The sequence below is a fragment of the Hyperolius riggenbachi genome, chromosome 2 (genome assembly GCF_040937935.1).
Source record: "Hyperolius riggenbachi isolate aHypRig1 chromosome 2, aHypRig1.pri, whole genome shotgun sequence".
Taxonomy (NCBI): domain Eukaryota; kingdom Metazoa; phylum Chordata; class Amphibia; order Anura; family Hyperoliidae; genus Hyperolius; species Hyperolius riggenbachi.
Window position 1 is genome coordinate 478646892 of NC_090647.1, and position 27145 is coordinate 478674036.

Sequence of the window (27145 nt, forward strand, 5' to 3'; positions counted from 1 at the left end):
CCACAGTATTAGAGGTGCGAGAAGGGAATGGGGAACAGTATGTTAATGATTACTACTATTCAAAGCATCTATAGAAGTGATTATTACCACCACGGAACCAATAAATAGTTAATACTTTGGTTGAGGAAAAGCCCCATGGAGCCCCTCTGGCCCAAGGGCCCCGATGCGGTCGCTACCTCTGCAACCCCTATTGCTACGCCACTGTTACTGATCTCCCTGAGAGGGAATGGGAAGGGTGGCATTTTTAATAATATTGAATGTTGTTCAATTGAAATTTAAACGTTTGTATTATTATTTAGCTTCATTATACCATACTATTAACACAATTGCCAATGGGTACACAAACAGCTGTACATCATCTGCCGACTGTTAAGGTTATCAAATTCATGGATGATACCACCATCTTTGGTCTCATGACGAAAAACATGCATACCACAGCGAGATCAAGCAAGTCTGCAAATGGTGCAAAGACAACAAGCTTGTCCTAAACGCCGCACAAACTGTTGAACTGACTGTCAACTTCAGAAAGCGCCCACCCACAGTCAACCTGGTCTTAGTCGAAGGCACTGAGGTTGCCATGGGATCAAGCATTCGGTTCCTGGGCACAACCATCACCAATGATTTGAGATTTTTAGAGAACACCATCAAAACCCAAAAGAAGGCTCAGCAAAGGTTGTTCTTCCTCAGACAACTGAGAAAGTTCAGTATGTCGGGGAACTGATGACCAGCTTCTACACTGCCACTATCAAATCTATCTTCTTCTGCTTCTCCATCATTGTCTGGTACACAGTCGCAACTGTACGCGACAGGTCCAAACTCCAAAGAGTAATTAATGCAACCGAAAGGATCAACAGGTCACCCATATCACCACTGGACCTCCTCCACGCATCTACACTGAGGACCAGGGCAAAAAGGATGACACACAACCCCACCCACCCTGACGGTCGTTTCTTTAACCTTCGTCCTTCAGGCTACTACTACAGAACCATTCCCACCAAAACCTCTAGGCACAGGAACACTGTTTTCCCCCAAGCAGCCCTCCTCTTCGACATCCTGGCAGTATGGACTAGCCTGAATCCAGGGAAAAATACCTTAAAAAGGTATGGATGAGTTACGCACATCCAGCAGTTCTAAGGCAGGGTTCTGTTTTTTTTCTCATGCATTTTTTGCATTGGAAATCTGTATGCAAAATGGCATGTATGCCTGTATGCAAACCTACATGTGAAAATTGGCACACAAACGTGAATTGTATCACAAACAAATTCATGCGAAAAGCCACGTTTTCTGCCAAAAATCGTTGTGCAATTAAATTTATTTCTTTACATCATTTTTTGTTTGAAACTTTTATTACACTCAAAATTTATACTAGACCCTCGCTTGACACATTTTGGTAAGTTACAGGCAAAAAATCCATGAAAATTAATTGAACCACTTTTTTTGCACAGAAATCCAGCAGAAAATGAACACCAGGGAAGATAACTCAATCCCCTTCCCCAGCAAACCTTCCAACCTCCTAATCCCGTCTCTCTGGTATCCTTGCACTACTGATATTTATGCCTTAATATCTGCATGTCTTTCTATAATGTTTGTTATTGCAACTTGCACTATGACCAATTCCGTTGTGAACCACAAACAATTCTGGGTGCGATAACTGTCATACTTTGTGAATATCGCTGATTCTGATTTAACCTGAGACCAATATTTTAGTGGTTCTCAAGGGGTGGGGGTCATAAATATAATAAATATGACCTGCACTGAATTTATGGCAAATACAGGGTCAGTGTCCAGTGACAGACATAAATAACACAGGGTTTGTGACTGTAACACTTTAGAAGAAGGAGTGTGGAGAGATTTGGGGTGTGAAATAGGCACAACATGTCTTGCAGAAATGTTAGCGTTGAAATGTCGTCTAGAATGTGTTTATATTAGCGGAAAGAAACCCCTTAAGAATTATGTGCAGGGGATTACAGGTTACTCAGAATAGCATTCCACGCATTTTAGTGGGACTACACTTATCAAAACAAATTGCTGTGTGCCATGCACTCCATCTTCCTGCAGAGCAGGCAGGACAGACTCTCAGGGCTATGATCCACTCAAGGGATTTTAGCAGTGTTTTTTGATTAACGACGATCCAAAAACACGCTAGGCTAATGCAAGTCAATGCAGGATAGCCCACAGGAGCGATTGGAATTTACTGTACAAGTGATTTTGCAACGATTTAACAAAAAATAAAATAGTTTCTAAAAGCACCGGAAATCACCATACAAAACACCATCAAGAACGCTTTGCGATTGTGAAAGCGCTTAGCGATCTGTAGTGGGCGTCTGGCATATACCCAAATTTTACTCAACAGGTTTTGAGAAATAAATCCTCTCGATGAGAGTACTTACACTCAAAGTAGATAACAGTTACATTTGTAGGGAAGAAGTCTGGAGAGAAGGAATGAGGAGTGCCCAGAGATACCAATATGAAACAACAGCAGTACTGAGGTATCAGTGGATATTATACTGGACCTAGAATGTACCAATCTTACTTACCTTGTCTTTTTTTTTTTTTATGGCTGTAAGGGCCCATTTCCACTATTGCGAATTTGCATGCAAATTCGCATAGCAATACAAGTGAATGGGACTGTTTCCACTTGTCAGGATTCCTTTGCGTTTTTCTGTGCAGAAAAAATTTGCATGGCAGAGCCATCAGAATTCGCATACCGCATACTGCTATGCGAATAGCATACAATGTATTTAATAGGAAATTCGCATGAGGCTTGGGCATGCGAATTTTATGTGAATTTTCATGCGAATTTGCATAGAAACAATGGAAAAGCACACCAGCACTGCCATGGTTAAAATCGCATACATCATCATCCATGCGAATTCGCATGAAAATTCGCCTGGATCCGCACGCGAAATTCACATCCGCATGCGAATTGTTACCGCGGCGATTCGCACCGCACAAGTGGAAATGCAGCCTAAGAGCTAATAATTATTCATAATGTAATTTTGCCTTTTTAAAACAGAAGGTATTTGGTTATAGCTTCAGCTTTAAGGCAAACCCAAGGTGGACCAAACGTCATGGGGATGGGCCCACACACCCGCCCACTTCATCAGGGGCACGTCTGATGGCGTGGCCCAAGACACGTGCCAGGCTCGGTGGGGTGTAGCACACTAGTTTGCAGATTGCAGTCTCCATCCAGGTAGTATACCTTCCCCACACCGTCTCTTTTCTTACCAATAGAATATCATTTCCTTTTCACATGCTACTTGCTTTCTTCACCTCTTTCTAGTTGTGGATGTCACTTCTCTATCTCACTCTTTCCCTCACTGGGCCAGCTTTTCTATTCACACTGTGCTCAGTGCGATACATTCCCTCCTAAAACTTTGGTGTCTCTCTCTGCACAGCAATTGCACTTTATACATGCATGTTGCAGGCACAGTTGGTTTGCACTATTGCTCTGATGCACAGAGTAATAGGTGTATCATTGCACTTTGATATTTCTATCTTCATTGAACACACATACTATTCTATGATTGTATATTCTCAAATGTTATAGATATCTGTTTGGTGTATTATGATTATTTATGAGATGTAATTCTATTGGGAGCAATTATTGTCATTATTACCCATAGATACTTGATGGTAGATACAAACACGCAATTATTGTGGCAGTATACATTTATTATTGCGGCCATACCTGCCCCCTTTACTCTGTTTTAATGTTTTTTTAATACTTTCATGTGATTAATAAAGGTAACATACTGTTAGCATATCCCGGTGCGACCTTTTGGTTTTTCTCCTTTTGTTCAACTGTCACCATTGGTTATCTGTTTACTGGCATCTATTCAGTGTTTGGCCACTGCACAATAACCAGACTCCATTCAGCAGCAGGGAAGAGCCTGTGCATAGGCTTTGCACACAGCAGTACAGTAGCAGTCACACACTGAACAGCTAAGTACAGAGCAGTTTGGGATGTGTCAGAGCTGGAATAACAGCAGATTCCTAACAGGGTGGGAACAAATTCACTTCCAGAAATAGAAGAGGAAATCACTGTGGTACATGTACTGAGGGAGGGTGTCACTGGAGCAGAACAGCAGATACATCATTTACAAAGGGAGACAAATTAAAACCTTTTCATACACAGAGATCAGTAGCCAACATCCCACCATAAAGAGAAACAGCCCACCATAAAGAGACAATTCATTTGGAGATAAACATTTGCAGTCCTGAGTTTGATGCAAGAGGTCCCCCCGGTAGCAGGGAATATAACAAATAGACTAAGATCATCATATGCTAGGAACTCATTTACTGAGTAGATGGTAATAATTTAACCACTGGAAGACTGTAGGCTTACACCCCCCCTAGTGATCAGGCTATTTTTTACAATTCAGACAACTGCAGCTTCCTCGCTGCAGGGCCATACAACTCAGCACACAAGTGATCCCCCCCCCTTTTCTGCCCACCAACAGAGCTTTCTGTTGGTGGGCTCTGATTGCTGCTGCCATGTTTACAGTATTTTTATTATTTATGAGTTGTTTTTATTTTTTTAAAATAAATTTACATATTTTTTTAATTTATATATTTTCCCACCCTCCCTCCCCCGCCGGCCAATGGCACCAATGGCAGTGATCGGCTGTCATAGGCATTAGCCTATGAGAACCGATCACTCATGTGCCTCCCCAGGGGACAGCCGAGTGACACGACTGTCCCCTGTACAGCGCAGTCTTCGATCGCAGTGCTGTACAATGTAAATAGATGGCGGTTTCACCTTCTAACAGTCTCCTAGCTGCGATCACCACTGGGAGAATGATGACTGCAGTGCTCCATCATTCAAGCGCGGTTGCACGCGTATTGGCACACGATACCCTGCAAACCATGCCCCCAGGACTTAACACCAATTGGCATAACGCAGTCCTGGGGGAGCCAATGGGCGTGACACAGTCATTAGGTAGTTAATGAAACAGTGGTAAAATTTCACCGCTACTTGCACCGTTTACGTAGTGTGTGTTGCACAATTAGCGCAGCCCATGTTACCTAGGTAACTTACGCGTTGTACATGTGCAATGCTACTTGTGTGATGCACTTTACACTAATAATGGTACCGTAACACCAGGGCCAGATTTCTGGAAAGGCCACATAGGCCTGGGCCTTGGGCAGCTGCTGCCCAATGGGGAACCTGGACATGGAAAAGAGGTAGTTATATAAGGAGAAGACTGAAAATGGAAAATGCAGGCTGCAAATGATGTACAACTCACAAGTAAGGGTGCCCATCCAAAGTTTCACAGGGGGGCCCCAGAGATTTCTAGTCACACCCCTGCTTCATAGATGGGTAAAGCACTGTTATGTGAGTTTGCTGGCCCTTTATAACATGCAAAGTAGATAAACTATACTGGAAATATTGTTTTTTTGAATTATTAAAACTCAAAAGGACTTGTGTAGTACTGAAAGGTGTGATGCAAACTAAATGGCATTGGAGTAACCCATTTTTGTGATGAATGTTAAATCTTTTTTTATCTTTTTGTGGAGTCACATTGATTTTTTTCTATATTTTCGATTCGAATGATTTTGTATTTAAAGTAGCAACGGATTCCCCAGCAGCTGTTTCGGGTTACATTCGGCTTCTGCAGTGTCCGTGACATGTCATTGTGGACAGCTGTGATTACAGTCATGAACGGGAAACTTCTATTAGTTGGGCAGTGATGGATAAACAAAAAATGACCATGTTATGAGAAGCGCCTGAAATACAGTGACATTTTCCATAGGAAAATACTGTGTCATTCCCAGTCTGTGGACACACCTAGATTCTGCTTCACAATGTAGAAGCAATGCTGACCTCTAGTGGTCAGAGCTCAGCATCAATCAGAATACACAATCACTGTATGCATCTCAATGGTTATTCTTTATTGAGGGATTCCCCCAACAGATCATCACATAGGCTTGTTGATGATACAGGATTTCAAAGATTTAGCTCACTATTGTACAATATAATTCAGATAGGAAAATTAACTCCACAAGTAACACATTCCAGATGAGAATGATAAAAAAAAAGTGTTAGAAGCAGGCAGAGATGGACTAAGATGTATTTGGGCCCCAGGAAAGGTAGTGGATTTGGGTCCCGGGCCCCACTTGTGGTCCTTATAGTAAGCTGAAATAAGGAAACGTCAAAGAAGGTGGCGGGTCGCCCCTTGACACTGACTAGGCCCAAAGCACCTGCCTATGTTGCCTGGTGGATAATCCTGCTCTGGAAGCAGGGCAAGAAAGAGGATACAGGGACTTGAATGTTATTACAATAATAAGTAGTGCTGTTTCATCCACCAAGAAGAACAAAACTGGGGATCAGAAGTATTATGGAAATTCCTTCTGGGTTTATTACAAATCTTCAGCTCTTATGCAGCAAGACTAGGAACCCATATCTGCAGAATATCAGACCATGAGGATTTCTGAAAATGTGTATGTATGCACCCAGGGCAGTTTTGCAATAATTGTGATTTCTGATGATTTTTTTGCCCAGAGATGCCTTAGAAAACCAGGGCTGCTATGTATGTAGTTGTTTACAATACACAACAACTGTAGTGAGAGGGATATGGAGGCTGCCATATGCATTTCCTTTTAACCACCCTGGCGTTCTATTAAGATCGCCAGGGTGGCTGCGGGAGGGTTTTTTTTTAAATAAAAAAAAACCTATTTCATGCAGCCAACTGAAAGTTGGCTGCATGAAAGCCCACTAGAGGGCACTCCGGAGGCGTTGTTCTGATCGCCTCCAGCGGCCAAAAGTAACACGGAAGGCCGCAATGAGCTGTTTTGCTTACTTCGTCGCCATGGCGACGAGCGGAGTGACGTCATCCGCCTCCGATCCAGCCCTTAGCGCTGGCCGGAACTATTTGTTCCGGCTGCGCAGGGCTCAGGCGGCTGGGGGGACCCTCTTTCGCCGCTGCTCGCGGCGGATCGCCGCAGAGCGGCAGCGATCAGGCAGCACACGCGGCTGGCAAAGTGCCGGCTGCGTGTGCTGCACATTATTTCACTAAAATCGGCCCAGCAGGGCCTGAGCGGCACCCTCTGGCGGTAATGGACGAGCTGAGCTCGTCCATACCGCTAAGGTGGTTAAACAATACCAGTTGCCTGGCTGTCCTGCTGATCCTCTGCCTTTAATATTCTTAGCCATAGCCCATGAACAAGCATGCAGATCAGTTGGTCTGACTGAAGTGTGACTGGTTTAGCTGCATGCTTCAGGTGTGATTTAGACACTACTGCAGCCAAATAGACCAGCAAGGCTACCAGGCAACTGGTATTGTTTAACAGGAAATACATATGGCAGCCTCCATATGCTTCTCACTTCAGTCGTCCGATATTGGAGAAATGTGAATGGGCCCATGCAAAAATATTGCAGTCTTTGACCCGTCTATTTTGAGTTTGCTGAAGGTCCTTTACAATGCAGGACAGTAGACGTGGTTGGAAGTGAACTTTAGCAGGTTAGATTGGGGTCAACACAGTAGATCACAATCTACTGTAGATTAACTTCTATTTGGAGGTGGTGGGAACGAGGGGGGGGGAGGTAGGTGTTGGTTAAAGTTTAGGGAGAAGCACACAGGAAGGTTAGGGCTAGTTTAGGGGATGCTTTAGGGCCGGGGGAGACCGCAGGTCATGTGTGGACAAAACAGAGCAGGATATTATGCTTTGTGCCAATCATCGGGATATTGTACACCTTTTTAATTCAAAGCAGGTAAATTAATGCCCACAGCCTATTTGTCGTATTGGGCATTGTGATAGACCACTATGTAGTCTCTGGGTATGGCAGTGCTGACTGAATAATCTGGGTGCTGGGGTTATGCATTACATAACAGAAATCTGGCTACCGGTGGAGACAGAAGTGGGGTCATTTAGCAAGCCAGTGGGTGGAACAGTGCTTGTAATGTTAACGTTAATGTTAGGCAAGGTGTGTGTGTGTAGCGTGTGTGTAGCGTGTGTGTAGCGTGTGTGTGTTTTAGTGTTTGGCGTAGGTGGGGGAGTTACAGTGTTAGGAGTAGGTAGAGGGGAGGTTAGTGTTGGCATACGTAGGGGGGAAGTTAGTGTTAGGCATAGGTGGAAGGGTAGTTATAGTGTTATGTATAGGTAGGGGGGTTATAATGTAACACATATGTGAGGGGATAGTGGAGCGGAATATAACCCTGCATTTCAACTTTGCTCTAAAACATTATTTACAGTATATTATATGCAACCAGCATTTTTTTTTTTACTAGACCAGCATTGGAAGGGTTACACAGAGCTTTAAAATTCCTGGAGATTTCTGCAGATGCATCGGAAGCTGACATAGATACATTTTGTTTACATAAATGTATCTAAGTGTTGAATGTGACTCACTCTCACTGAGAAGGAGCTGGAGGACAGCCAAAGAGTGTGTAACATTTCTCAATAGATACATTTGACTAAATAGAATGTAACAATCTGAACTGCTGCATATCTCTCCACGGAACTTTAAACCTCTGTGTTTAACCCTTCCAATGCTGGTCTAGTAAAAAAAAAAATGCTTTTTGCATACAATATGCTGTAAATAATGTTTTAGAGCAAAGTTGAAATGCAGGGTTATATTCCGCTTTAAAGGGAACCTTAACTGAACGGGGGGTAAAGAGTTTAACTTACCTGGGGCTATACTGCAGCAGTCCTGTGCCCTCGGCGCCGCTCTGGAATCCTCTGATCCCCCGCTGTCACTTAGTTTCGTTTTTGACGACTCACCAGTCGCCGGCCGCCATGCGTATTATTGGACGCATTCACCAATGCAATTAGCGCTATTGCGGTCCGCAACGCGTACAAAAATACGCGTTTCCACATATTTACGTGTGCGGAATGCGGCAACGCGTATTTTTGCAATAGCGCTAATTGCATTGGTGAATGCGTCCAATAATACGCATGGCGGCCGGCGACTATTGAGTCGTCAAAAACGAAACTAAGTGACAGCGGGGGACCAGAGGATTCCAGAGCGGCGCCGAGGGCACAGGACTGCTGCAGGGGGCTGGTAATAGCCCCAGGTAAGTAAAACTCTTTACCCCCCGTTCAGTTAAGGTTCCCCTTAAGCTTCTACAAGAAAACTATTTTAAAATGCTATGTTGTAATGGGGTGTATTCACAAGGTTAAGCTAAAACTACTGGTACAACCTACAGCTAGGTGGCATGTTACCATGGTACCGCATGCTAAGCAAGTAGCATAGCGCGCGGTACCCTGACAACATGCATGTTACCTAGGTAACAGGAGTCATGCTAATTGCGAGTGCGCTACCAGGCTGTCAGCAGTAGTTGTAAAATTACCATGCACTCTCTGCACATGGAAATGTTACAGCAACTTTGTAAATGCACCCCCAATGTTACTATAGATTCAGAAATTAAAAACTGGTTAATTATGAGTCAAACTGCATAAAAGGCATATTTCCAAGAAGTAAAAATAGTCTGGAGCTAAATTCACAAATGTATGACTCACAGAATGGAGCCAGTTACTGGACTGATTGGGATGAGTAAGAAGCGTAGTATGTCCCACCAGTATCCTGTGTACGTCTCAGAACAATTATAAAAAGCTACAAGCAACGCTGCATGTTCTTTATGAGATTGGCAGTTACCCACATTTGTTGATAAGCGATGCCATATGTCAGATATGAAATTCGTTCTTAAAGGGACTCTGAAGCGAAAAACTATATAATGAATTCTATGTGTAGTATAGATAATATAACATTAGTAGCAAAGAAAAGTCTCATATTTTTTTATTTTCAGTTATATAGCTAATTTGTATAACATTGCATCATTCTATCATATTTCCAACTGCAAACAACACTCTGTATTTTAAACTATGAAACACAGTAGATATAATGACCCATTGAACTCTCCTGGAGTAAAACCTTATTTAACCACTTCAGCTTGAAGTGTTGTTAACTTTATGCATCCGAGCAACTTTCACCTCCCATTCATTCGCAAATAACTTTATCACTACTTATCACACTGAAATAATCTATATCTTGTTTTTCCTGTCACTAATTAGGCTTTCTTTGGAGGGTACATTTTGCTAGAATTATTTTATTCTAAATCCATTTTAACAGGAAGATTAAGAAAGAAATGGAAAAAATTCATTATTTCTCAGTTTTTGGCCATTATAGTTTTAAATTAATACATGCTACCATAATTAAAACCCATGTATTTTATTTGCCCATTTGTCCCAGTTATTACGTTAAAATTATGTCCCTATCACAATTTATGGCGCCGATATTTTATTTGGAAATAAAGGTGCATTTTTTCAATTTGCGTCCATCACCATTTACAAGCCTATAATTAAAAAAATTATATTAACATGCTCTCTTGACATGCATATTTAAAAAGTTCAGACCATTAGGTAAATATTTATGTTTTTTTTTTTTAATTAAAAAAAGTCTTGGAATGAGGATGGGGAACTCTTTTTGTGGCAGAAAGACTGGGTCTCTGATAAAAGACCGTCGGTTTTCCTGCGGGAGACTTAGATCGATGAATAGGAATTATATTCCCATTCATTGATCGGGGGGCTAGCGCGCACGGCACACTGGCAGCAGCACAGCCTATCTGGACGAACATATTCATCCAGATAGGCTGAAGTGGTTAAAGCTGTTTTTCACTGTGTCTTTGATGTATAAGTGCTTCAGAAAATAGAACTGCTCTCTGACCCAAAATGGGTCAGAGATCTCAGAGAAGCTCTATTGCATAGATAACTTAAAGGGACTCCGAGCAGTAACTAAAATCAAAATCTGAACTTACCTGGGGCTTTCTCCAGCCCACCGTAGGTCGGGAGGTCCCTCGGCGTCCATCTGGCTCTTCTCCCAGGCATTGGTCAGAAATGGCTCCCGGCGACACTGGGCCCGAGTGTCGGGCTCCTCTTCCTGAAAGGTTACGTCAGTCGTCACCACCCCGGCCGGCGTGACAGTACTGCGGTGGGCTGGAGAAAGCCCCAAGGTAAGTTGATTTTGATTTTAGTTACCGTTCGGAGTCCCTTTAAGTTTTATTTTTTTAACTCTTCCTGTACTGTAAACAACATGAGATTCTTTCCTTTGCTACTAATGATCTATTTCTTAGCTACAATTCATTAGAAGTTTATATTCCCTTCAGATTCCTTTTAAGTTAAAAGGAAAATTCCACTTTTTGAGAGTGAAATTGAAAACATTTTTTTTCTTTTATTTCAGCTCGGTTTCTAAGGCTGCGAATGTGAGCAGTGTGTGTGTGAGCTCACTCATGCATCACATCGTTTGTATTCTTCTTGTGATTGAGAGGTCCTTTTGGTGGCGGGCAAAATGCAGTCAGTCCCAACTATGTTCCACAATAACACAATATATTAGCATATATGCGAACAAGCTTACACAACTCAATGGGCTTTTCTGCATTTCCAAGTTGCAACGTATTGTGTTATCATTACGTAACATGTAGTCTGCATGTCATGGCATCCTGTAGTAACCAGGCAGTTATTAAGCAGACATTATAGATTATTTTAGTATTTATATAGCGCCAACGTATTACGCAGAGCTGTACAGAGTATATTGTCACTAACTGTCCCTCAAAGGAGCTCACAATCTAGTCCCTACCATAGTCATATGTCTATGTATGTATCCTGTATTGCCTAGGTTCTCAACGTGTGATACGCGTACCCCAGGGGGTACTTCTGATGGTTCTAGGAGGTACTCAGGCTTGATATACTTAACCAAGAATAACAAAGTTTTAGAAAATAAATCTTATTTAAACAACACCAAAAATACTTGGCAATGTTTTAATACCAATGATCATGTACTACGAGTAAATATATGTGAAGGGGTGCTTGTGATAATGTTTACAATGCTAGGGGGTCCTTGGTGAGTACAGGGTTTTAAAAGGGTTACATAGTTATTTTGGTTGAAAAAAAGACATACGTCCATCGAGTTCAACCAGTACAAAGTACAACTCCAGCCTGCTCCCTCACATATCCCTGTTGATCCAGAGGAAGGTGAAAAAACCCTTACAAGGCATGGTCCAATTAGCCCCAAGAGGGAAAAATTCCTTCCCGACTCCAGATGGCAATCAGATAAAATCCCTGGATCAACATCATTAGGCATAACCTAGTAATTGTTGCCATGGATGTCTTTCAACGCAAGGAAAGCATCTAAGCCCCCTTTAAATGCAGGTATAGAGTTTGCCATAACGACTTCCTGTGGCAATGCATTCCACATCTTAATCACTCTTACTGTAAAGAACCCTTTCCTAAATAAATGGCTAAAACGTTTTTCCTCCATGCGCGGATCATGTCCTCTAGTCCTTTGAGAAGGCCTAGGGACAAAAAGCTCATCCGCCAAGCTATTATATTGCCCTCTGATGTATTTATACATGTTAATTAGATCTCCTCTAAGGCGTCTTTTCTCTAGACTAAATAAACCCAGTTTATCTAACCTTTCTTGGTAAGCGAGACCTTCCATCCCACGTATCAACATACAACATACCAATAAAATGTTGAGAAACACTGGTGTAGTGTATGTATCATAGTCTAGGGCCAGTTTAGGAGGAAGCCAATTAACTTATCTGTACGTTTTTGGGATGTGGGAGGAAATCGGAGTACCCAGAGGAAACCCATGCAGTCACGGGGAGAACATACAAACTCCTTGCAGATGTTGACCTGGCTGGGATTCAAATCGGGGACCCAGCGCTGCAAGGCAAGAGCGTTAACCACTATGCCACCTTTAGTTTGAAAATCAAATAAGCCATACAAGTGACAGCAGTAAAGATGGCGACTGTTGGAACTGAGTGGAACCCATGATCTCATAGGCCTTGGACCCACTACAGCCGTTTTGTGGCAGTCGCAAGGAGTCCATGATTTGCCAGATCGCAGAATTGCTGGGATTTCACAGTGATTCCTGGAGCAATTGCAATTTGGCTACTGTAGCCACTGATACAATTGCTCCGGGATCGCTCCAGAAATGCTGCAAGCATGCAAAAGTGCCGTAGTGGGTTCCAGGCTACCTGCCTCTGCCATAATCAATTGGACATTTCTTGAGGTGGGGGGTGGGGAGCCAATAAATCCGTTATAGTTCTGAAAGTAAAGATTCAATAAGTGATCACAATTTAAAGTGTACGCTGGGTTCTGTGCTTTCCATTGGTGTGGTATGTCATTTTCTCTTTCAGTTTTGATGATTATTTTCACTTACGGATGTCACATTTTACAACAATGTGTTTCGAAGCTGTGATTAGAACAAATTCAGATCTTTTTAACCTTCTGTTATTTTTTAATATTAACAAATGGTGATGTAATACTCTAATGTAGTAAATAGTACACAAGTACTGTTTTCACTCGGTTTAAAACACTGACAACATTTTCAACAAAAATGTGTTTTCCTACTTTTTATAACCCATACAATTATATTTGCTTTTGTGCACAAGTATTTTTATTCATTTAGACATTATAACTTCCCAAAGTTCAGTTAATTTATTTTTAAAGCTGCTGGTGAATTTTATTCATAACTGTTGTAATTCTGTTGTGAATGCAGCCACCAGTGATTTCTGACCTGTGTTTCACCCCAGGACTCATCAGCTGAAGTCCTGCACAGCCAGAGAATGTTTACATAAATGTATCAAGTAAAGAATGTGTACACAAGATAAGCTTAACAGCAGTTCGGATGCGGGTTCTCCCTGCGGAAGAAAGAGTCAGCCCTGTGATGTAACCCTTTGAATGCGGTTTTACTAAAAAAAACAACAACATTGTGTTAGTATTTTATATGCTGTAAATAATCTTTTAGCGCAAAGAAGAAATTCTGGGTTATATTACGCTTTAAAGTGAACCACAGATTAAGCACCCTCATGTATTTTACCATATATATCAGTGGGAACATTAGAGAAAAAACACCTACCCATCTCGGTTTCATTCTTCACTGCTCAGCCTGCTTCTTACCAGCCCTGATAAAATCCCCAACTGAGTATTCAGTCTGGCTTTGCTATAATGACTCAGCTATAATGATTCCTGAGCAGAGCCAGAAGGGGGCAGGCTTGGGCTTGAAAAGACATCAGAGAACATAGACTCAGCTATAAAGATTCCTGAGCAAAGCCAGACTGAATGCCCCTGAACAAGCATGCAGCAGATTAGGTGTTTCTGACAAGATTATCTGCATGCTTGTTTCTGGGGTGATTCAGACACTTCAGCAGCCAAATAGATCAACAGGGCTGCCAGGCAACTGGTATTCTTTAAAAGGGAATAAATATGGCAGCCTCCATATCCTTCTCACTTCAGTTGTCCTTCATCTATTTCTTGATCGGAAATAATTCACAAATAAAACACAAGCTAATGAGCAGTAACAGGAAGCATTTTATTGGTTAATATTCATTTACAAACATCACAAAGGCCGAGTGCTACAAATCTACATTCTCAATGTGTAAATATAAATGTGTACATCACAAGTAGCTGGAAATTGTGAAGAATGAAGAAATTCCAAACGATAGTATTCATAAAATACAATGGTCTGATGCACGAACCGCTGGTAAAATTTCTGTGCACAAACAGCGCATGACAATATTACTGGTACTAGTGTTAGCAGAGTACTGTGCAATTAGCACAACCTGCTGTACAAGGGTAACGCAAGCATTGCTATGGTAATGTGCATCAAACAAGTAATGTAACACTTGCATCACCCATGTACTGCGGGTCATGATAATTCTCTGCCTGTGCACAACAATTTTACTGGCAGTTCTGCATCAGGCCCAATGTCACCCAACACAGTCAGTCAACTGCTCTACAGGAATCCCGTGCCAAATGACTTCAGCGATTAGGGACTTTAAAGAAGGACAGCATGTTTAAACAGACAACAAACAGTTCTGTGGGATTATAATGTTACTAAATTACAACTAAACCACAAAACTAATAAATAACCATACAAGTCTAAGAAAATAACTCAGCATTTATCAAAACATGAAACGAAACCTGAAAATCACAGGTAGTACTCGGGAACGGTAATTAAAAGAAACTTTTTGTCCAAACCTATTTATCTCTGGGTGGAGGACGAGAAACATAGTATGTATATTCAGTGCAGAGCCTTTGCAGTCCTAAACTCCAAGAGAAGTATTTACCAAACTAGGTCTGGTCAAAACCAGGCGCTAATCATGCATGTGGTGCAGATCAAGAGCCACCTGCCTCTTGGATTTTTATCTATTCAGGTGTGGTGTATACCAACAAGAAATAAAGCAAAGCCTCGTACACATGTTCAACTAAAGTCTTTTGAAATGTCAGATAAGAGACAGATTTCGACATGGCGGATGACAACCGTGTGCAAAAATGTAGCTAATCAGCATGATAAGCAGCTGATACCGTCTGGCGGATCAACTCATGCGACTGTTGGGCAAATGTTGTACAGTTTCCCACATGAGTACAATGTCGTTTGAACGACACTGTTCTACTGAGTACGGACATGTTGTGTATACTGCTGTTTCCGCGCAGTATTTAGAGGAGTTGGTTGCTTTCAATAGTGGTGTGCGGAAAAGAGTTGTCATTTCAACAACATTGTTGGTAAAGTTGTTTCTATGGCGTTGGTCTGTGTTTCCACAACTTTTGTTTGGCGTGTGTACGGGCCTTAACTTCAGCTGGAGGTATTCTAGATCTTTCATCACTAACCAAGTAGTTTTATCAGTTCTAAAGAGAAGTGAGGATGGTAATGTGCCAATTACGCTTTCACTAAATTTAACAATTCCAATCTTAATGGAAAAATCGTACTCTTGAAAAATTGCATGACATTTTGCGTATTACCAACTATACTCGAATTATGAGTATTTTTCAGGACAATTGTTTTTTTATTTCACAAGAAAGAATGAGTAACACAAAATTACGATTAATCTGGAAATGACATGAAATTAAAAATTCTGAATTTTCTGATAAGAAATTACAATTTCATGTCGTAAGTGCAAATTTCTTGTTATTACGAAACATGAAATTTTGGCTCTCTACTACTAACAAGGTAGAAGAGAACTCCAGACACGTGCACAAATCAGCCGCAACAATAAACTACTAAATGGTCAATGAGGTGCAAATAATGCCAAGATAATTTAGTTTCATGCAAATTTACACATCTTGGAAATGGAGCAATTAAATTGAGCTCCATTTTCACGCTGCAAACGTTTGTATTAACCTCCTTAGCAGTATGCTCGACACTGTGTCAGGCATACCGCCAGCTGTCCCCAGGAGTCTCCCCATTATAATTTTAAGCGATCGGATAGTTCTAATATCTTCAGCTAGCACTAGGCTAGCTAGCAGTGGTGGTCGGCATCCTTAGAATACGTTTGATCCCCCCCCCGATCGCCGCTAAATACATTACCCTCCTGGATCCAGCGATCGCGCTGCCTCCCAGCACATCTCCAGTCCTCTCTATGGGGAGGATCGGGTCTGCGCATGACGTCATGTTCGATCTTCCCCATAAAGAAGAGCGGAGCTGTCCGGGGAGGCTGCAGCGATTGTTGGATCCAGGGGGGGTAATGTATTTAGCGGCCAGGGGAAATCAAACGTAATCTAAGGATGCCGACCACCACTGCTAGCTGAAGATATTAGAACTATCCGATCGCTTAAAATTATAGTGGGGGACTCCTGGCTGCAAACCCTCCTGCGTGCGTAACGCCCAGGAGGTTAAGTAAAGCCCAATACACACGCTCAACCTCCGTCTTTTACAGTGAGCGAAAATCAAACAATTTCAAAAAGTTGATTTCAAACAGTTGTCACGTGTAGACGTGCGGACGACTGAGCGAGAAAATAGATAAGAAAACGGCAAACGACAGATAAGAAGAGGTTGAATCATTCCATTTGTCAGATTGATTTTGGAAAAGACGGTGAGAAGACGTCTGCAAACTGTTAATGTGTACACAAATCTAGAACGTTTATGCTATTATGTACTATGGTGAAGAGACGTCGCTGTGGAGCTTTAACGATATGGTAAACGCACGTCTTTAAGGAAGTCACTCGTTTTGTCGTGCGGTGTGTATTATTGTCTTGTGCACATCAAGGCGTATCTTTTTAACCTGTGGCTTAGTGACACCTGCAACACTAAATGCAAAAGAGCCCCAGAAAAAAGTATTCTGATGGGGAATTGTATTGAAGATGTGGGGCACTAAACAGTTTTGCATCAGTTTGACAACATATTACAGTAATACAGTAATACTTCCCCTGCACGAGAGCCATGGCAGTGACTGTACGCAGGGTGCAGGATTAAACGCGTGTCTTTGGCTTGTGTAAACACCACTGATTAATGTGCATTAAAACAGGCCAGTGTCTACACATACTGCAGAAAGACAAATGCTCTTGCACAGTAGGAGATGTAAAATGGAATGATGAACAGGCTACTTTAAATTATGATATTTGAGTTGTATAACCATACATGAGCATAAGGCCATAGGCTGTCTAAGCACAGCAGGCCATTTCCAATCACTGTGGTGAAGGACATCACAAGAGCACCTTCAAACCCACACAAACCATATTACTGTTTTGCAAGGTAATGCACGTCTTTAAAGATGCACAAATGCATCATATAAGAGAAAGGTTAGGTCTAGAGATAAATTGACCAAGACACAAATCTCATCAGAGAGAGATGTGTTGGCTGCCCATACACTGCAGGCTGATCGATCTCAGCATGACATGTTTGACATCAAATATGTGGCAGTGCTTTACGTGGCAGCCACTTGGGACGTGAAGGGGGCTGGACAAGAACAGTTGGACACTCGTAATAGCTGAAACTGGTGAGATTTTAATGTAGGGGCACTGTGTTGGATGGGAGCACAGTAACATTTTGGGGGGGGGGGGGGGACAGCGGCTGGGAGTTCAGTCGCATTTGTCGCTTGTCCAGATACTGCATGGTTACCGCAGCGCACATGATCGACCACATCAGCCCTAGATTTCCAAGCATGTTCGATCGACACATTTGAATGATTTTGCTCTGAAATCTGTTGAATCCGTTGGCAGGAAGGCTGGCTTGTTGTGGAACCAAATTTCAATCAATTCGATAAAACTATCAAATCGGTTGGTCGATCGGGCCTTAAATTGCTAGATGCATAGTCACCTTATGAGTAAAAGCTACATTTTGATCAGTGTAATAGGCAATTACAAACAACAGATTGTGCTATCAAACAAAAGTAATTTTTCAGCAGTTTCAAACAATTTTTTGAAGCGGAAGCATCAAATTACAAGATTGTTAAAGTGAGCCTGAAAGGAAAATTTTCAATAAAGATTAGATATGTAGAGGGATGTTCCTTAATTAAGGGCTTCCCCCATTGTCTTTAACCCCTATGATCCAGCACTGGGATCTTGAGCTTGTTGGATTTGCGCTTACTGCCGTTCTCACCTTCATGTGGGTGTGCGCCCTCACTGTGCGAATCCTGTCTGCCTCTGTGCAGCAGCACGGAGCTGCTTGTGCATGGCTTTCTTCCTCCGTGCTACTCCGCCTGTGCAGACAGGACTCTCGGATGCACAGTGCAGCTGCCAATCAGAAGAGGGTCCCAGGACAACATGGGAAGTCTCCGGATCATCTAGAGGCTTCCCTCTACCTGGGTATTTAACTTTTTTCTTCCAGATTTACTTTAAAATGTCAATGAAGAAAACATCTGCATTAGAACTCGCTATGACTGACTCAACTGTACCTTCTAGCAGTTGGATTGGATTGTGGTTTATGGCAGCGCTAGTTAATGCCATTTTTCTCCGTATAACACAGTGAAAAGTCAGTATAATTTTTTCTGCATAGCACTAAGGCAATGAAACAGCTCCCCTTCCACTCCTTACTGAACACTTACACTCAGTTACATTCACTGCTGCTATATATACACATTACACTGGGTCAATCTTGTAAAATATTCAGAGGTAAGCTACTCTTCTCTAGTCCTCAGGAAAACAAGACAAACGCCTATATAAGTAGGAACTACAGTACAACGAACCACTTACCTACTGCAAGCATTTCATACAGAACTGTAAAAGGACTTCAGGGACTAAAAGTCCATAGTATACATGTAGCTCTCCCTAGTATACATTTACCTCCATGATCGGATTCAGTTTGTCTCATTATAGACAAATACCTACAGTTTATGTCTCCAAAGCTTCTCGGAGACATCAAGATTAAAATATTTCACCCTCCCAATCTTACCAATCGTTAAAAAGTAAGCTATGCAGAAACTGAATCTGGGATTTAATCAAGGCACTGATTATTTTGGTCCTGCTAATGGATCTGAAAAAAGTATTGTTCAAATATTAGACACTTACATGATTGTCGTGCAAATATGAAGTCTCACAGTGAAATTACATACTGTATAAATACGATATTATAATCACACACAACTATCAACACATCCAGCAATGCAGATGCAACAAGCATTATAAGCTTGGCAAGAGTAAAGCAAGTTAGATGTATGCATCAACTAATCTGTGGCCAATTATACTTTCTAGCCTATAACTAGCAGTTGTTTGGATGACTCATTTTACATCAACAACTCATACATTTACTTTTAGTCATATCTGTTTTTAAACTATTATAGTCTAGTTTCCCTGGTAACTGCATGATCATTAAAAGAAAAAAGCAGTCTGATAACCAGATAAAAGATGAATAAAGAACAAAAACAAAAAACACAAGCAACACACAAAAACAGAAACTTGCTTTCTGCTAGATGAAGTGCAAAATAAATGGAATTAAAAGGCATCAACTAAGAAAAACACTTAAAAAGGAATGAAAGCATGATATTATGGTTTGCGTGCATATAGAGACAAATCTATATTTTCTGATCAGATGCATATTCATTTCTTTTTTACTGGTATGAGCTGCGAGCAAAATATTTGTCCTGTAACTAGTAGAAGCTAATAAAGTTTTGAATTATTTCAATGGATTTTTTGTTTTCTTTCAATGGGGCAGCACAGCTGTTACTTGTCACTGCGTATTATTGTAAAGAGGCATGCAGTGCCCCGGAACTAGCACTGCTGCTGGGAGTTGGGTAGGGGCAGATCACTGTGCTGGATGCAAGTTTTGGCTGTGGTAGCAGTTCTGATAGGATCCTTTACATCTACCGGTACCTCCTTTAGCAAATCAAATAGTAGCTATGCAGAACTGATGTAATAAATCTGTCAGAGGCCCATTATGAAACAATTCTGTCTTCATAATAAAAAAAAAACATTAGAAAACAACCAGGTTTTTATCTGAGACTGGATACTTCTTTGTAATTTACAAAGGTCTGGATATGAAAAATGTATGACTAAAAATACCCAATAATCGATACTTTGTAACATATAACACTATTTGAATACATAACATTTTTAACAAGCTGTACCAGAAAGGGAGGGCGAATATACATACAATCTTTGCAGATTGCCCTTTGTGCGTTGAGCTGCACAGTTGCAGCAAGCATCTTGCAGGACAGCTCACGTTTTCAGTGCCTGCTCTTTATTTTGTGTTTACCAGTTGAATGTATTCAACACTTTCAATGTTAAATCACTAAAATATATAACAAAGGTTTTTACCCTGTAATGAACCTGTCACTTATATTAACCGCTTCATGCAAAACGGACATTTATAAACGTCCTAATTTGTGCACTATTAGTGCAAATAGGATGTTTATATCAACATCCATTCTGCCGAATGCATTTAACCCTTCAGCCTATGGCATGAGGTGGTTTAAGGACAACTGAAGTGAGATGTACCTAGATATTTATTTCCTTTCAAGCAATACCAGTTGCCTGGCAGCCCTGCTGGTCTATTTGGCTGTAGTACTGCCTGACTCACACACCTGAAACAAGTATGCAGCTAATCTTGTCAAACTTCAGTCAGAAACATCTGATATGCTGCATGCTTGTTCAGGGACTATGGCTAAAAGTATTACAGGCAGAGGATCAGCAGGACAGCTGGTATGGCTTAAAGGGAACCTTAAATGAGAGGGATATGGATGTTTCCTTTTAAACAATACCAGTTGCTTGTATATTGAATATAATTACACTGCTTCCTAATATTACACAATCAAAGACCTACTGGGTTTGCCACACCTCTAGGTAGAGTTACTCCAAGTTAAATCTTAAGTAAATTAATTGTATGGTGTATAGGCACTCCCACATAATAAAGTGATACACAAAGTTCCAATAATTTTCAAAGTCTTTCTCCTCACAGAACGACTTAGATCCAATCCACTGTTAACATGTGAAATAATCGCTCACCAGATCTCAAGGCTGACCAATGGCAGACCAGCAATCAACACTTAAACAACCACCTTGTCCTGACAAATCCTTGGAAAATCCAAACAAGAATCGCTTATGGTGTGCATTAGTGACTCCAGTTGTTCCCTCTGCTTATAACACCATGCACATACACTACTTTTCACCACTTGCGATCCCAATCACCAATATACAAATTAACTGCTCACCAGATAAACTGGCTGACCGACCACAGACCAGCAATAGAGCATTCACTGCAGATCAGATGTCTCTCCTTGGTAAAATCATATGTGCATGTAAATTCAAAATTCCCGGGTGGCTGCCAGTGTCTTGCACACTCCGTCCTAAGCTCCACCCAATACCAGTTGCTTGTCAGTCCTGCTGATCTCTTTGGCTGCAGCCAGGGCTGGATTTGTACTCTTTACTACCCAAGGCCAATGTCACCAGCCGCCCCCTCCAGTATAGTTAGCCAGATGACCCCCTCCGCTCTTTCCCTCTAGTATAGGCAGCCTGATGACCCCTTCGCCTCCCGGAAAGGTAGCCTGATGACACCCTTAAGCCCTCCCTTTCCCACTCCCCCTCTTTCAGCACAGCTCACCTCCACACCACAGCAGCCATCAGTGTCACTCACTTCTCTGCTCGTCTCCAGTGCAGAAGCTTCCACTTCCCCTCGGTCTCCAATGCTACCCAAGTCCGTAGCTGCCCGCCACAATGCCAAAGTGCACAGAGAACAAGGTGGCCCTGCACAGGTGGCTGGCAGCAGGGAGATCAGGCGCTCGCCTGATCTCCCTGCATTGCAGCATTTGCAAGCTTGCAAATGCTGCACCTGTTTAGCCTGCTGCTTTGGTACTCTTGCTCCTGTGGTTCCCTAGGCTATGGCCTAGATGGCCTTGGCCTAAATCCGGCCCTGGCTGCAGCTGTGGCTGAATCACACACCTGAAACAAGCATGCAGCTAATCCAGTCTGACTTCAGTCAGAGCACCTGATCTGCATGCTTGTTGAGGGGCTGTGGCTAAAAGTATTAGAGACACAGGATCAGCAGGAGAGTCAGGCAACTGATATTTTAAAAGGAAAAATCCATATCCTCAGTTTAAATTCCCTTTAAAAGGAAATAAATATGGCAGTCTCCATATCCTTGTCACGTCAGGGGTCCTTTAAATGGAATGTAGGATGCAAATCCTCTTAACAGTTTTGGTGTGATCCATAAGGCCCGGATCCAAGGTACTCTTTCCATATACAGTATTTATTTCTTCCACTCAGTGCTCAGCCCCACACCTGTGCCAGAACCAAGCACAGCCCCTGCCATTCAGATCATTAACAAATGAGTGTGGGGACATCAGAAGGGAAGGGCGTTTGCATGTATCCATGTAAATAGCCTTAATGGAGTACACCAAACTTATTAGGGCACATTCACACTAACAGTGTTCCAATCCGATTTTCCGATTGGTGGTTTGCCGATCGCAAAACGGGAATCGCAGGAACTTCTTCACACCAAATGCATTCCGATCTTCCCAGCATGCAGTCCAGTGGCGTAGCTAAGTTGTGGGCCCCGATGCAAGTTTTACAATGGGGCCCCCCCAAGCACTCTATATATAACAATTGATATGGCGCACCAAAACCTGCCAATGGCAACTACAGTGTCCGAGGTGCAAGAAGGGGATGGGGAACAGTTTGTTTACTATTCAAACTATCTATAAAAGTGATTATTCTGAGCACAGGACCAATAGAGAGCTAATACTGTAGTTGAGGAAGCAACTCCTATTGCTACGCCCCTGCCAGCATGCATTCCCTGACTTTGCTACATTTTTCAGCGTCGGGACTGAGGCCAATGTACAGAAAACCGCAAACCACAAAAAATTGCATGCTAAAATCGCAATGTGATTGCGTTTTGTGCTTTTGTGAATCCAGCAAGAATCTAGACATACATGTGGATGTAATGTTATAGCTTTACCACACGCCATTGCTATCCTCATTGCTCAGAAGGATTTCTCAATGGCTAAGCTACTATTGGTCTGAATCTGGAGATATGTTAAGCTCTCAGCATGACAACTGTCATTTGAAGATTACAGGACTAGATATAAGAACATATCATTATATGTAAAGGCGGATGCCTACTTTCAAGCATTGTTACGAGTTAACGATTTGATCGTACAATCCAACATTTCCATCAATAAAATTCCAGCACCTGATTGGCCACTAGAAGACTCCAAGTATTCCATAATACTTTCAGCACTGTCCCAAGAAATAAACAAGCTGTACGATTCAAAGAGATCTGAAAGCACAATTAGCATTTGGGAACATCTGGTCCCGATATTTAGCTCTATAAATAATGTTCAATAGCAGCACATGTTAAGCAATAATAAACGGAATATCAATTCTTAATACACTGCAAGCTATACCTGCTTGAAGTAACACTGGGGAGCAGAGCTTTAGTACCAATAGGCAATATTTAATGAGCAGTGCAATGAGAAACGCTCTGTAATCCATAAAAATCAGACGTTCAATACATTTTTTTAGGCCTCGTTCCCATTGCTTTCTGCTCGCTTGTCCGTCCGTGTTGGGCTTTTTTAGAGGGGTTTTTTTCCTCTCCCGGCGTGTGGGTGGGTGATGCAGTTTTGTGAAAAGCTCTTTTCTAAGCGCTTTTCCTGAGTGTTTTTTTTTATTCACTCCCTGACGCAAGTCAGGAAGTGAACTCTTTGACCTGGAAAAGAATAAATACAATTTATTTATTTTTAAAAACGCTCACGCAAACGCTACACAAAGCAATTTTGTGAGTGTTTTGCGTTTTTTCCTATACCTTCCATTGAGGTGGAATCACCTCAAAAATCGTACAGGCAGCGCTTTGCTGAGCGGATTGGAAACAGACACTCAGATGTGAACTCTCTCATAGAGAATCATTGCACAAGCGCTTTCAGGGCGATTTTGGAAATCTCCAGTGCTAAATTAAAAATAAATAAATCACAAAACACCTCCAGTGTGAACGAGCCCTCAAAGTGTAAACTTAACTTGAACAATATCTGGTAAAATCATGTTGCTGTGGGTAAAAACACAGTCTGCTCTGCTTTGACTGTCATAACAGCTCCTCTCATGATATTTGGAGGCAATGGTGATTGTTGGCTGCATGGTATAGCTTTAGCTTAAAACGTGTATAAACAATCCACTATCAAGTATTCATCTTTTAAAATAATAGTAATCGTCAAAAAAAGTCCTTTTCTTTAAAAAACAAAAACAAATTAAAACTAATTGTCTATTACAGTCCAAAAGTGCTCTACTTCCTCCTATTCCATCCAGTGTGAGAGAAATGCATTGTGGGATAATTACACCTGAGGAGATTTTCCGCCATTCTGCTGAAGGCACAGCAAGGCAAGGCGTACACTCCATTCCTTCAGTGGTGTGAAATACAAAGAGAAACTATTATTGGCAGAACCTCCGTACAGATAATTATCTAGTCTCCATGATGACAGAAGCCTTAGAACCCGGCACCCATAAACATGTCAGTCTTGGCGGGGTCATCAGTGTAATCTTGGACACCAACTTTTGCAGGTAAAGTCTTCCCAGGCTGTATCTATGTCACATATAAAAAGAGAAAACAGAAATTAGTTTGAATGGGGGTTAGTTGTGTCGATCTTCATGCGATTTCCTTCATAATTGCATGAAGACCGGCACCATCTGTATTATTTATTTATTTATTGTATTTATAAAGCGCCAACATATTACGCAGCGCTGGACAATAAATAGGGATACATACAATATTTAGGGGTGACATACAGCAAAATGACAATACCTGAATACAAGAAAGATCAGATCATGCAGCACAGTATGAGTACAAGGTAATGCTTAGTCAGTCACTGGAGGGGAGCATGGAGATTAGGCAAGTTAGGTTCACTCAGATGCATAGCATGGGTTCACAGTAATGGAGGCGCATGATCAGGTAGGACTCAAAGGAGGAGGACCCTGTCCAAAGGCTTACAATCTAGAGGGAGAGGTAGGACACGGAAGGTAGGGGACCAGAGTTCAGCTGTGGGTTTAGAGCACTTGTGAGGGGTAGTAGGCCAGAGTGAAAAGGTGAGTTTTGAGGGCCTTCTTGAAGATGTTGAAGGAGGGGGCTGCCCTAATGGGTGGAAGTAGGGAGTTCCATAGTGTTGGAGCAGCTCTTGAGAAGTCCTGGAGGCGTGCATGGGACTGGGTGATGCGGGGGGCGGTTAGGCAAAGTTCATTGGAAGAGCGGAGTGAGCAGCTAGGTGTGTACCTCTGAGCAAGATTGGAAATGTAGGATGGACAGGTTTTGTGGACAGATTTGTAGGTCAGACACAGTATCTTGAATCTGATTCTGGACTGGATAGGAAGCCAGTGGAGGGATTCAAGGAGGGGATCCGCCGTGGTGGAGCGATGGGAGCAGTGGATAATTCTGGCTGCCGCATTCATGATGGACTGCAGTGGGGCTGTTCGGGCCATAGGGAGACCAGACAGAAGGGCATTGCAGTAGTCAAGGCAGGAAATTATGAGGGAATGGATGAGGAGTTTGGTGGTGGCAGAGGTCAGAAAAGGGCGAATCTTACAGATGTTACGAAGGTGGAAGTTGCAGGACTTTGTGAGGTTTTGGATGTGGGGAGTGAAGGAGATTGCGGAGTCCAGGGTGACACCCAGACAGCGGGCTTGATAGGTAGGGCGAATGGTAGTGTGGTTAACAGTGACATGCACATCTGGGAGGTTCATGGATGGCCGGGGTGGGAAGATCATAAATTCCGTATTGTCTAGATTTAGTTTCAGGAACCTAGCGGACATCCAGGAGGAGATGGCTGATAGACAGGAGGAGACCTGGTCCATGGTAGTGGTAGATATGTCAGGGGTGTGGAGGTAGATCTGGGTGTCATCTGCATACAGATAATGGTTAAAACCCATGGAGGAGATAACCTTGCCAATGAAGGATGTGTATAGGGTAAACAGTAGGGGGCCAAGGACCGAGGGGGGACTCTCACCGAGAGGTGGTTGGGGGTGGACGAGGACTCATATGATTTACACTTTTGCTATAATACAAACGTTTATGCAACGCAATAACTTGGTGTGCCAGTCATGTTTTGTATATAGTGTTGGATATTGCCACACATGGAACAGTTAAACGGCATACCTGGAAAGGCTCGCTAATACCAGCCAAGCACTGCAGATTGTGGCAGAAGTAGCACAAGAGGAATTCACCCCCTTCAAGTGGGATCTCATCAGCACTAATGTAAACCTAGAAAATGTCAAGATGGGAATTCATAAATATTTATATGAACAAAGGAAAATAAAAATGGTGCACTAATGCAAAGCTATATGTGTTATGAAAGTAAAAACCAAAGTCATGCAGCTTCTGGTCATGTCTGATATAATACAGAGAATTAATGTGATCTTTCGTCTTCCCTCTGCACTGATCTGATAACAGGAATTCTAATAGGGATGATCACAGCTTTGATAGGTAATGTGAGGGTCACAATAGCAACCAAATCATTTATTCTACACAACCTACATACATTGTTGTGCTATTTAAAAGTTTGGCATATTTTATCATATGGATTGAGGCTTTTTCTGCCTCCTAAAATTCCAGCACCTGCTCGTAAGTAGGGATACAAGTGAGCCAGGGAAAACATAGCAGCCAGAAACAGACTTCCTGACATGCCCTCTACCCCCATTGCAACCTGGGAGTGTCTCTTCCCAGCAGCTCAAAGTGTGGAGCGGCCAATCATGAGCATGAACAGTCTACCCTGAACTTCATCCTACGTTTCTTCTGAGGTGAGGGCTGCCCAGTGTACCAAACACACCGGTGATGCACATGTGGGGAAAGATTTTCCTCCCACTTCTGGGGTTTTTGTTTTGTTTTCAAACGTTTTATTGATTTTGTTTATTTCAATAAAGGAATAACACACAAATGCCATGGACAGAAGTTATCAATCAAAAGATAACATATTAACACAGCAAGTCAAAAGATAACAGTAACAAAAGCAGGTCTAGC

The 27145-nt window shown here is 42.1% G+C and overlaps 1 protein-coding gene across 3 annotated transcripts in view; it reads right to left on the minus strand.

Annotated features, from left to right (window-relative positions):
- Nucleotides 1–14290: 14290 nt before the first annotated feature.
- Nucleotides 14291–27145, minus strand: part of INPP5K (inositol polyphosphate-5-phosphatase K) — a 62657-nt gene continuing 49802 nt past the window's right edge. For all 3 annotated transcript variants that reach the window (XM_068270289.1, XM_068270288.1, XM_068270287.1), the window contains 2 exons: nucleotides 26285–26389; nucleotides 14291–24721 (listed from right to left, as the gene is read on the minus strand). In XM_068270289.1, the coding sequence (XP_068126390.1) occupies nucleotides 24626–24721; nucleotides 26285–26389 (201 nt within the window). In that variant the 3' untranslated portion in view covers nucleotides 14291–24625. The remainder of the gene's footprint in view (nucleotides 24722–26284; nucleotides 26390–27145) is intronic.